This window comes from Tympanuchus pallidicinctus, unplaced genomic scaffold (assembly GCF_026119805.1).
Source record: "Tympanuchus pallidicinctus isolate F22 unplaced genomic scaffold, pur_lepc_1.0 scaffold2, whole genome shotgun sequence".
NCBI classification, from domain to species: domain Eukaryota; kingdom Metazoa; phylum Chordata; class Aves; order Galliformes; family Phasianidae; genus Tympanuchus; species Tympanuchus pallidicinctus.
Genome location: NW_026294721.1, coordinates 10,848,161 through 10,860,586, shown reverse-complemented (window position 1 = coordinate 10,860,586; position 12,426 = coordinate 10,848,161). Strand labels below are relative to the sequence as shown.

Genomic DNA, 12,426 nt, shown 5'->3' with positions numbered 1-12,426 from the left:
CTTAGTGTGGCAGTACAAGTGGTTTGAACAATTTCATGTTTGCTGTGGGTGGCTTTAAAGTGATTGCTTCTGTGATGTTTCATTTGGGAATGCTGACAAAGGCGCATTAGTCCTCTAGTCTTGAATTGTCTTTCTTACTGTGATAGTTTCAAGAGTCCTTTCACAGGGTTTTTATTGTTAGTGATGGCTTCTCAGTCACAGAATAATAATTTGCCCAAATCCATTCTGTTTCTATATGCCAATCATGTCTTTAAGCTACTTTGTCTTTCAGGCAACAACCACAACTTTTCTGCTTTACTGTGAACTCAAGTTGAATGCGGTGTTGGTATTCCTGTGCAGCAAGTTCATTAAAACTGTCTCTCTTAAGATCTGGAGTTGACTAGATTTGCCTCACACTATCCCATTAGTCTTCTGTTCTGTTCTAGTTAGATACAAAGGACAGTGTTTAGAGAGAAACTGACAGTAAGTGCAAGTTCTAAGCAGATCTGATTGAGCAGCAGCTAAAGGAAACAGACAGCAACCAGCTTTCCTAATAGCTGGTATGTTTTTGTGTTCAAAAGCAACGTTACACTTTTCAATTTTTTCTTAGCTGAAACTGTAGAATCTCATTCTGTTCACATGCCCTTGATTTACGTATTCACTGTGAAAATGCACGTGGCTGAGATGAGAATCAAGTTGATCGCTTACTGCAGTGGTAATGCTGAATTGTGCTGTGTACAGAACTGTATTTCTGGCCAGCAGAACTTGAAACACATGGGATTTAAAGGGAAATAGAGATGGGTTTTAAATCTATAATTTCAGATCTACATTCATCTAAAAAAGTGTTGCTGTGATAGTTGTTTTGATGTAGTTCTGATTATTTCACCAATAATTTCTCCCCCCATGCAGAAATGCTGTTCCAGAACAAAGGAGACAGTGGAAAGGACTGTTGCAAAACAGCTGTGCTGAAAGAGCTGCACTGCTGTCAGCTTCTTTGTGAAGACAGCCTGTACAAACTGACTGTGTCACCTTAAAATCACCAGAAAGTGCTGCTTTTCAGTAGGTGGACTGCTGTTGTTACATATTTGTTACTTTTCACACTTGGCCATAAACACTTGGCATACACCAATCTGACCTGCCCTGCTGCAGTGGAAGCTGTTTTCCTGCAGCGTTAATCCCATAGGGAAAGCATATATCACTGTAACCAGGCTGCAGTAAAGGATGATGGCAGCTATTTTCATTTTATTTTGTGTGTATTCAGAAAACAAAATGTGTTCAACTGAGTCACTTTGGTAATCTTTTTTCAGTCTCTGCTTGGAGGTATCATGTATCGTCATGGGCATGGGCACTGTGTAGGTTGCACAGTGGTATGATTTCACCCTGTGTTTTTGTGGATGAACTGGTTGTGTTGTCTGATACACGTGTTAAAAACAATAAGGCATGCTGGTAGGTTATAAAATTGAGCTGTATACTGAGTGAGCAAAGCAAATATTGCCCAAAGTAGTTCCTCTTTCATGCCTGCATTCACCTAGTTTGAGAAGATGCTTTTGGTGAATGCATTGATACCACTACCATGGTTGATTTATTTTCATTGTGCAATAATTACATGGTGTTCTGTTGTATTTTTTTTTAAGAGGAAATATTGCAGATCACTACTTTAATCACTAGAGCAGGTAAAAGTATGACTTGCACTCATATTTATTTGAAAATGAATTGTGGTAGGCACAGCTGGCCGATTGTTGTGCTGCGGAGCTGTTTTTCTGCTCAGATGTAAGTTGTCATTCATTACTGGAAAACAAATTAGATGGGGTTTATTTCCATGCTAACAAAGGTTTTGAGAAGAGTCCTGGAGATAATATTAAACCAAGTTTTCAGCTTTTTGCTTGGGTGAAAGCTGGACAAAATTAGTAGTGTGGATGTATCATGGAAAGCAAGTAAAGCTCCACTGGCGGTAGTGAGATGTTACCAGGTCTGTTACACAGAGCCAGGTGAGAGCCCAAGTGGCAGCATGCTTCACACCTGGTGTTTGCTGGAGGCAAGGAAGACTCATGAGTCTTGCAGAGTCCAAATGTGGTGATGTTAATTGTAGACAAAGTGAGAAAACTGAGAAGAATCTCTCTGTTGCGGATGCATTCTGACCCACACAGTTGTTCTGTGTGATGCAGATTGCCTTGAGAAACGCTCATATTTTTTCCACCCACTCAGTAATACCACTGAATATGAATACCTTGCATTTGTGGGGTCATGCTGTGAACTGCTACAATGAAGTAATGCAGGCTAAAAATAAACCTTTTTTCTATCCCTCTTTCTATGCCAATTCATTTCGTCTCTGATAGTGGATGCTTTGGATCAGAACCAGAGCATCTTTCAGAGTGAATGTGAGCTGCTGTCAGCACTATTGGAAAAGTTTCGTCCAGCCTCTACATATGGAGCTGCCAGCTGCACACCTGAACGCGAAGTGCACGAATACACATATTTAAATGGAAAAGAAGCTAATTTCTCCATTGGATCTGTGCATACATATTTCATTTATTCTGCACCAGAATTAACAAAATTTCAGTACTAGTATAGCTAATAGAATATTTCTAAGTATTTATCTCTTCAGTTCAAAGATATTTGTTTTGCTCTCAGTAGCTCTAGCCAGCTGGGTACCATCAGAGATAAGGACACTCTACAGCAGTCCTAGAATTTGCGGTTTTAGGAACTTACTTATCTTTGCTCTTGTATTGGGGTATATTTTGTGTTTGACCTGGCAATGCAAGTGACAGTAGAATCAACCCTGATAAGGCAGATGCTGAGATACAGACATACTGATGCATCGTGTTTTGTTGCTGACAGATGAGAACAGTGCTCTAGGCTGTAAATGTGGCTGTGTCTTCATTACAAATTGCAGCTCAGCTGTTCTGGACACGTGCCTGGTGCTGCTGCCAACCAGATGTTGGCACTAGAATATTTTGTGGATGAGACAGGCTGATACCAAGACTTCTAAATTAACTACTCATGTTCTATTAGATTTTTAATTTCTTTTTTATTTTTACCTTCTGTCTCTGCAATTTTTAATGTAATACAACTAAGCATATTTGTGGAACGATTTTGTGTGGCCTGCTACTTTTGCATTTGAAAGATCTTCAGTCAAGGGAATAAGGCTGATGATGTATTTTGCCTTCTCTGTCTCTGCCAGGCAATCTAAGTGATTCTGGGCTGGCATCAAAAATCAGTGCAGTTGTCTGAGTTTCAGATTATTTTTTTAACAATTGAATGGAGATGAGTTTCATCAAGACAGCCATTAACTTGATGACATACCATAGCTCACTTCATACAACCCATGCTCATAATCTTCCTCAAGCAAATGTGTGATAAAGAAATGAAGGAGTAGTGCTTGGTATCAGTGTAACCTATGTATGAGCATAGCCTCTTAGGCTTGGGCAGCATTACTCAGTTTGGATGGAAAAGACTATCGACAGCCTTAGGAAGTGAGAAATCTCATCTTTACAAAATGCTCTCGAAGGTAAGATTGTGGAAGTGGTAAATTTTGAAGTGCTGCAACTGTTGGAAGGCAGCCCTTCATGACTTAACGGAAGGGAGGCCCATCTGCTTGTGAGGAAAGGCAACTGGTGGAAACTCTGAGAAGATTTGTGATTTCAAAAGGCATAACTGGGCTCTGAAGCAGAGACAACTACAACTGCAGCATCAAAAAGAGCATAGAAAAACACGGGGCTATACTTGCATTTCATGTCATCGTCACTTCATGAGGGAAGAGGAAGTTGAGCTGGAGCTCTGATGTGCTTTCATTTGTTGTTTAGTTCATCTTCAGCAAAGACACCCTGATGTGAGTGCCGTAATAACTGCGTGATGGTAGTCTCTTCACTGGAACTCCTTTTAGCAACGTGTGTTGGCTGCTTAGGTAAGTACTGCTTATGGCTTTTCTTCTTTTATCGTTAGTAACCTGTAGTTCTTGAGATTTTTATTTATTTTAAATCCAGCCCAAAGCATGTCAACCTCAGACTTGTGTGTATGTGAGACAAAAGTGAAGTGTGTTATTGTAATCCAGAAATCAAAATTAAAGCGTGTGGGGGATTGAAAGGCAGTTTTACCAAGAGATTGTTGTAGGAAAACATGTAGAGGAACAAATTTTAGACTTTTAAAATACATTTTAAATGTATTTTAAATGACAAAACAAGTGAGCAGAAGTGACATAAGCAATCAGTTCTTCAAACAGCTTCCAAGTGTTTGCTCACTGCATCGGTCCTTTCCCTTATTGTTCAGCTGTTTATTACCCTTACGGTGTTCTCTGCTTTTAATGTAGGAAGATACTCTGTTTTAGTCTACATCTTAATGCAAACTTAGAGCTGTTTGTACAAATTGACTGCAGTAAATACGATGAGTTCTTACTTAGAAGTATCCTCAATAGGGAGTGCAAAGCATTTGGCTTCCAGCATAATGTTGTAATAATAAGGCTCCTGATAGAATTTCAGGCTGGTTTTGTGAGCCTCTGCTGTTACTCTTCTTCTCATACATATCCAGCAAAGGTCTGGGTAATTCACAGAGCAGCTGCAAATGGCTGGGCTCACTGAAATGGAGGTGCTGTTGAGCATTGCATTGTGAGGAAAAAGTAGAAGTGCTGTTAGGTACGATGGCTAAGAAGCTAAAGAAGTTAAAACATAATTTATGCAATTCTAACAAAAATTAATCAGATGCCACATTAGGAGCAGCTGAAGACCAAGTCATCACGTTCCTTATGTATTGGAAAAAGAATCTGAGTTGCAGGGTAAGAATTGGAAGAAAATTCCACAGTTTACACTCCTTTTGGTTAGTTCCTCACTTTAACAGTTTACACACTAGAAGAACAGTGATGATAGTTCTTCACACAGCAAATGAAATCCATATGATCAGCAATCTAGGGATAGATCTGTATTTCTGGATAGGGATAGATTCTGGCATTTCTGTGATGAGCAACCAAATCATTGACACTGAATAAAAACATTATCTGATATATGCACAGTGATTTTATTTTGGAAGAAAATAATTTGTACACTGCTGTACTGCACTTCATGGAGACAATCTAGCGGGTGGGCAGTAAGTGATTGAAAGCAGCAAAGAGTAAAAAGTGTGATGTCCTCTGATATCTGAGTTAGCCTTAGCTTAAAGCCAAATGAAAACCTGATGAAAAAACTGTGGTGTGAGTGGGATACGTAATAACATAAGGAGGTAAATGTCGTGCTACAGATACAACTTTTTCAGCAATAACTTAAAAGGAAATTTCAAACAAAATTACGGAACCCAAGGCAAAAATGCTGTACTTTTTGTCACTAAGTAGAAGCAGGGCAGAAAAAGAACTCCTACATGGGGACAAAAATTTCCAGGGGGGTTTTCTTTCTTTTTGACAAGTCTTTTTCATCATGGATGAATCATTCCGAATAACTCCTTTTGGTCATTCCTTATCTGGCAGATGAAAACTATGTGTTTAATGTGCTTCTAACTCAACATCTCTTATTTAAAAAAAAAAAATTAAATTAAAAAAAAAAAAGCTATTTATTCAAAATGGGAAAATAAGTATATTGACAAGTACAAAGAAAAACTTCACGTTTTGCACCAGTGATGAAGTGATACAACACATGGTAAAAGTTTACTTTAGCCACAATGTGTCTATTTTCAAGAAGTGGGTAGTAACTAGTCATAAAAATTAATGTCATCACGATTTTACAGTATTAGCATTACTTAAAATAGTATTTAAAATTGTAGATATTAGAGATGTTAAATGATCTAATTGCCTCTTTCTCTTTATATGTATTTCTCCCAGTAGCTGCAGATCCCAGTAATGTAATAGTCACCCAAACACCGACGGAAATGCATCTGTCTATTGGAGACTCCACTGAAATAGCCTGTATTTGGGAAAAGTCAGTTAAGAGATATAGAATCAGCTGGTATCTTGTTAATAAGGAGAACATCACCAGAACTGTATCATCAAATCTTGTCTATGTACGCAACGTCACCCATCAAATCAAGGATGTCCTAGTGATTGAAGCTGCCAGTGCAAATGACACTGGGTTTTACTACTGTGAGATAATTATTGAAATACCTTTCTGTAAAAAAGTGTATGGAAATGGAACAATGCTGGTCGTTGAAGAGCGAGGTAAGAATGCAAGAGTATGTTTATGTCACTTAGCTTATCACTTCCTCCCTTTCCCACATCCCTCCCTCAATGCTGCAGATCTCAGAATGAGCAAGATGAACACAGCAGGGCCTGAACAGCTCCTTATGACAATTACCTTAAGCTCCTTGCCTTAACTATCCCAGTGTAAGGTGTTTGCTTTCTTCTTTAAGGGTTTTACTAAGAAGAATTAGTACTGAATTAAGATCCAGAAAACCTGTGTAACAGCAGTGTGTTTCACAAAAGGCCCAAACCCAATTGCTTCTTTAGAGGAATCCATTAGGGTGGATGTGAGATTATGAATGTATCTTTTGTGTTGTGGGATATGGATGAAATAATCACGTGGTCACTGTTGAATAACATGCATTTACTTTTATTGAGAACACGTTTTAAAAAAAAAGTGGGAGATAACTATGAAAGATACAGAAGTAGAGTGTCTACATTTATAAGAATTTTTGTCCATTAACTTATGACAAGTTGATTTCTAGAGGCTATGTTATCTTACTGTAATGTTGTAATGCGCTAAACTTTAGCAAGAACAAATTAAGGTCCCAGTTCTGAATTCAAGTTTGATAAGCATTAATGCAATGTGTATTCAAACACAATTAAGTTATTAGGCAGCAGGGATAAGATATGCTTCACCTAACTCCAGAGAAAGAGTGCGTTGTACCTAGAAAGTAATTTACCTCACTTGTGTTTCACAGCTGTCTCGAGATACCAGGCATCACTTTCTGAAAATGCCAATCTCCTTCTCTCTTTTTCTGCCTCTGAACTATAAAGAAAAGACAAGGTGGCCAGTTCTGACTAGACCTTAAAATGATCATACACCCGTTACATCTGCCGCTTATTGCACGGAAACATCTGCTCATCCAGTCCAGTCTGGGGCACTGCTTTATGCTTCTGACCATCTGGTAGTCCAAATGGAGGCACAAAGATGACAAAAGATTTAGAAAACGCCAAAGGAGGTTTGAAATAAAGAGTGAATGAAATAGTGTTATTCTAAGCAGGAGGGGGAAATATTCTCCTGAATTGAGTTTAGTGATCTGCTCCATCTCTTGGTCAAGTAGCAGTAGCCTAGAAGTACAGTAGAAAAGGTTCAGATTCACTTGGGGTAAAGCTTTCATTACTGTAGGAACAATGAGTTATAAGTTTGAGTCCCTTATGAGTTTGAATCCCTTATGAGTTATAAGGGATTGATGGTAATACTCATCAGAGAGCATCCAGCGCGAATGATGCAGCACAGATGACCTTGCATATGAGTGGGAGAATAGGTTGATTCATTCCTAAAGTTGCATTTTGGTTTGGTTTGTAATAATGTTCTTCAATTGTTTCTTTGAGTTGTGCATAACTTTACTTTACAAATGTAATTGCAGAAGCTCAGTCATTGGATAAGAAAACGTCAGTAGTTTGGCTCATCATTCCCATCATTCCTTTCTTAGCTGCAATGGGGAGCTTATACTTCTGCTACAAAAAGAAACAGAAGTCGACGTTTTCTGGTGAGTGACAGTGTTTCCATTAGCGCATGCTTTCTAAACTAAATATTTATTTTGAGCTGTATGAACAGATGAACTTGAGGCATCACCAAGAGGACTTCGAAGGTACAACTTCTGCTCACTTTCTCTTTACCTGCAATGGGCACCTCAAGCTGAGAAATTTGAGAGGAGGGTCCAGAAGGCACTGGCTGTACCTCAGACGAGCATCTTACAGCCAAAAGAAGTTGAGCATCTAGAATTTAACTCTGCATTATTCCTGCTAGTGATACCTGGCTTGGGTGGAAAAAATCATGAGAGAAAATAGTGCACAGGAAGGGTGCAGGACAACTGTAGAAATAAGTCATCTGCAGGTGATGGGTGCAGGCCAGTGACGCAGAACCTAAGGCAGCATGTTAAGTAACTACATAACACGAATATTATGGTGGCAATAGAGGCTTACTCAGCTGGTGGGCTATCAGGGATATAGGAGGAATGTCTATGACATTCAACTTCTTCAATTCAACTCCCAGTTAAAAAAAAAAAAAAAAATCTGGGGCAGTTAGGACAGGTGAGTCACTAAGCTCAGTGTGTTCTCTCAGCCCAGAAAGCCAGCTGTATCCTGTGATGCAACAATATTAGTGTGGTCAGCAGGTCAAAATCCTGCCCCGCTACTCTGCACTGGCGAGACCCCAGCTGGGGTATTGCATCCAGATGTGGAATCCTCAGTACAGAAAAGACATGGACCTGTTGGAGCGCATCCAGAAGACAATGAAGACACTGCAAAGATGATCCAAGGGATGGAACACCTCTCCTACAAGGACAGGCTGAGAGAGCTGGGGCTGTTCAGCCTGCAGAAGAGAAGTCTTGGGGAGACCTGGGAGTGGCCTTTCAGTGTCTAAAGGGGGGCTGTAAGAAAGAAAGACTGTTTAGCAGCATCTGTTGTGACAGAACAAGGGGAAATAGTTTCAAACTAAAAGGGAGGAGACGTTCCCATGTTGCCCATAAAAGTGGTGGATGCCCCATCCTTGGAGACATTCAACATCAGGCTGGAAGGAGCTCTGAGCAGCCTGGTCAAGTTGTAGGTGTCTCTGTTCATTGCAGGGAAGTTTGACTAGATGATCTTTAAACAACTCAAACAAATCTATGAACATATGATTCTGTTTTGATAACTGGAGGTGACACAGGAATGGAACTTGAGATCTATGTGAGAACTGGTAAGTAGTAGGGTGTCTGCTTAGAGGTAAGCTGATTGGTTACTAGACTGCTTTTTGTGGCACATGCTGTTATCAAGATCTCTATCACATAAGAAAAATTGACAAATCAGAAGGTAGCTGATATCGTCTGCCTGCACAATGCCATACTATCATCTCTCACTGAGCCATACATGAGCTCTGCACACTTTGTTTCAGCAGTTTTCTCTGGTAGAATAAAAGTGTGGGCAACAAGAAAGCGGTGACCGTAACTTTTTCCTACTAAGGTTCTGCCCAGCTTCCTGCACCACAAGAAGGGCGTCAGGAGGAGCAGACACTTGAGGTGGCAGACATTTATAGAAGAACTGAATCCACCAGAGAAGAAGCTGGATGGGTAAGTGGTTTATGAAGGAGCTTTCTCTTGCTGTGAGGAAAAGAATTTCAAAACAAGGCAGTGGGGAGTATGACTGAACTGAGAGCATGCAATGATAAACTGCAGCTCTAAGAATGGCATCTTACTGTATGCGAAGAAGTTCTGAAGCACAAAAATGTAAAATAAGTACTTTAAAAGCCAGCACTCTGAATTAAGGAAAAAGACACAGAATACTAGGAAAGTATTGGTTTCACTTGTTAAGGTGGTTATGTTCAATGACTCTGGGAAGAAAGGCAGCAAAAAGTGGAGAATCTCAATATAAATACTGTCTGAAAGAAGTATAAAGGAAGTGAAAAATAGCAATAATTTTGTTCACATATATTCTTGGACCAGCTTCAGTGCAAAAGGCCATTACAACTTGCAGTGCTTGCTGAGAGCAGGTAGATTTATGAAGGCAAAAACAGAAAGCCTCCAGAGGGAAGTGCACTCTACAGCATCCACCTTCTTACTGTTTTACAATCAGAATTTTATTTGCTGTGTGTCTGGGAGCTCAGACCTTTGTGCACGTTTCAAGGAGAACACTAATTCTCAGGTTTTGCTGAAGAACTGACTTGAAGTTCCCAAAACTTACCTGTGCTTAGGAAATGAATATACGTTGGTCTCTGTATAGCCCAGAATAACATCTGGATGCCACGTCAGTTTGGTGGTTTACTGCATCAAAAAGCACCCACCCAGAAAGAACAATATGGTAGACTTTTTTTTTTTAGAAATGTTGGAGCTAAATGATTAAGGGAAATGCTTTTGCATTTCAGAATTCATAGAGCCTTATTTACACCTGGACCCGTATATCTTTGGTATCCTAAGGTGGGTACCTTGATTCTGGTGCTTCATTAGCTGAGAAGTGAATCCCAACATAGGGAGATTTTGCCATTCGATGTCAGTAATTTCCATCTAGAACTATAACTCCACGCTTCTGTGATGTGTCCAGTGCTTGTCCTTCTTTTCATTTGGCTTTGCTTTATATTGTATCTTGGATATAAGGTTCATTTTAAATAGCCTTTAATGAAATTTTCTTTGTTTTTTAAGGCTGTGTCTACGCTTTATAACTCACTCGATTCTTTTTACGATGCATCAAACTAAAAAATGACAAACCCGCTGTCACTACTGGACCCAGTGCAGCAGATGAGCAAATCCCACGAACTGGGGCAGCTGCAAAGTCTACAACTGGGGTGTGGTGAGGAGCTTCAATCCACTTTGACATTCAGAACTAAAGGATCATGTAATAACAATAATGTTGTTAACAAGTTATGGAACTGAAAACAGTATGTAATGTTGTGCTGGAATATAGATTACATGCATTTCCTGCGACAAGCGTGTCAGAAGAAAGGTTGGTTCAACACCATTTCCTGAATGTTTTCTGACTGACTTTATTGTAAGGAGTCTATGAATTTTGAGAGCAATTTTTAGAAAACTGTCTTCAACTCAACCATTTTGAGTTGGACCAAATGATCCTTTCCAACTCGGGATATTCTATGATTCTAAATCTTCCTCCATGTTCAGAGTATGGAAATAATATAGGATGCATTATATTTTGAAAAATCTTCTGTACTGAACAACTTCCTCTGAACAGCAAATGCATTTCTTCAGGTAGCCGCTCTGTAAATCAGTCTTTCATCCTGAGAGAGCTGGGGCTGTTCAACCTGGATAAGGGAAGGCTTCAGGGAGACCCGCGAGTGGCCTTTCAGTATTTAAAGGGGGCTGTAAGAAAGAAGGGGACATATTCTTCAGCAGAGTCTGTTGTGACAGAACAAAGGGAAATGGTTTCAGACTAAAAGAGAGGAGATTACCATTGCATATAAGGAAGAAGGTTTATTGTTGTGGTTTTTTTTAACCATGAGGGTGGTGAGACACTGGCTCATGTTGCCCAGAGAGGTGGTGGATGCCCCATCCTTGGAGACGTTCAAGATCAGACTGGCACCTGATCGAGCTATAGAGGTATCCCTGTTGAATGCAGGTGAGCTATGGTAGATGGCCTTTGAGGCTGTTTTCCAACTCAAATGATTCTGTGAAATTGCAGAAGTTAAAGGAAAATGCACGTCATGGTAATGACTTGGCCAGGCAGTCAGTAGTACGGACAGGATGACGTCTGCTCTCTGAAAAGGTCATCTGTGCTGACAGTGTCATAGCATGGGTGGTGTGCCAGGAGGCGTCGTGTTCCTGTGGAAAGGGACAAGGCATTAATTTGCAGAGCTACGGAAAGTCTTTCAGAGAATGCAGTCTCCTGTGTCAAAAGAAATACTTGGTTTAAATGAAGTTGTATGTAATATAATTAGGTGTATTTATTGCCTAGTGTCTGCTATGCTGGACACAGAGCAGCTTTCCAAAGCCCTTCCAGGCAATTGGCGCCATCTCAACTGCTGGCTGCTGGCTGCTCAGCATCCTGTAGTGAACTTGCTTTACAGCGTGCCTTGTGCTCTGGCTCTGTTCATGCTGTGGTGGCTGCAGTACATTGTGGATGTGTATCCTGCAAGAGAGAAATTATTTCTTACTCTACAATTTATGTAGAGGATTTTCTTTTCCTCCTTTTGAACTTCAGTCACTTTAAAATCTTGGACTTTTTTGTCCTGAAAGTCATGATTACAGATGCTTCCTCTGCTGCGTGGTGAGCGCTGTGCTGTGCCATGTTCCTTTGAGGCTCACAGACATGACTGTCCTTGATTTCTGCAAACACTGCAGCTTTTTTTCTCTACACCACAGAGTCAGAGGCAGTAACAGGAGTGGTGACCTTCAGAACAGGTCAAGGAAACTCTCAGTTATGTATCACAGATGTAACTGGGTGTGGTAAATGCTGGCCATTTTATCTGTTACTGGTTACTTCTATATGTAAGATCTGTGAAGAGATGTGTACAATATTCAGATGATAAGTAAAACCACTAAATAAAGATTGCCACCTGGCCACAGTTTAATAGTCTGTAAATCATATTTTCATTACAGCACCAGTAACAAATCCTTGATTAAATGTGGTTTCTAGTAGCAGAGCTCCACATTACTGACAGCTGCTCGTATTTTGAATGCTGACGTCGTTGTGTCCAACATCTGGCAATGGGGAGATCGACCCCCACTTCATCGTGTCTTGTTCTTGTCTGACAGAGCCGTGAGCTGCAGCTGAGCTCCCCTTCCTGTTTCTCTCCCACTGATGGCACTGGCTTGGAGTTGTTGCACTTCAGCCTGTTTCCTTACACTTGGGACTGCAGACCTCAG

At 40.2% G+C, this 12,426-nt stretch overlaps 1 protein-coding gene across 3 annotated transcripts; it reads left to right on the top strand.

Moving 5' to 3' along the window:
• Nucleotides 1-20: 20 nt before the first annotated feature.
• Nucleotides 21-11,669, top strand: LOC128080067 (uncharacterized). Of its 3 annotated transcripts, none has more exons than XM_052681877.1 (6): nucleotides 21-1,038; nucleotides 3,783-3,883; nucleotides 5,780-6,112; nucleotides 7,504-7,626; nucleotides 9,080-9,186; nucleotides 10,252-11,669. In XM_052681877.1, exons 2-6 carry the CDS (start codon nucleotides 3,832-3,834, stop codon nucleotides 10,303-10,305), a joined length of 669 nt encoding a protein of 222 aa, XP_052537837.1. In that variant the 5' UTR covers nucleotides 21-1,038; nucleotides 3,783-3,831; the 3' UTR covers nucleotides 10,306-11,669. The 3 variants fall into 3 exon arrangements, with proteins under 3 accessions (XP_052537837.1, XP_052537838.1, XP_052537836.1); XM_052681878.1 differs by having other exon boundaries at nucleotides 3,161-3,883; nucleotides 5,783-6,112; XM_052681876.1 differs by having other exon boundaries at nucleotides 3,161-3,883.
• Nucleotides 11,670-12,426: the final 757 nt, after the last annotated feature.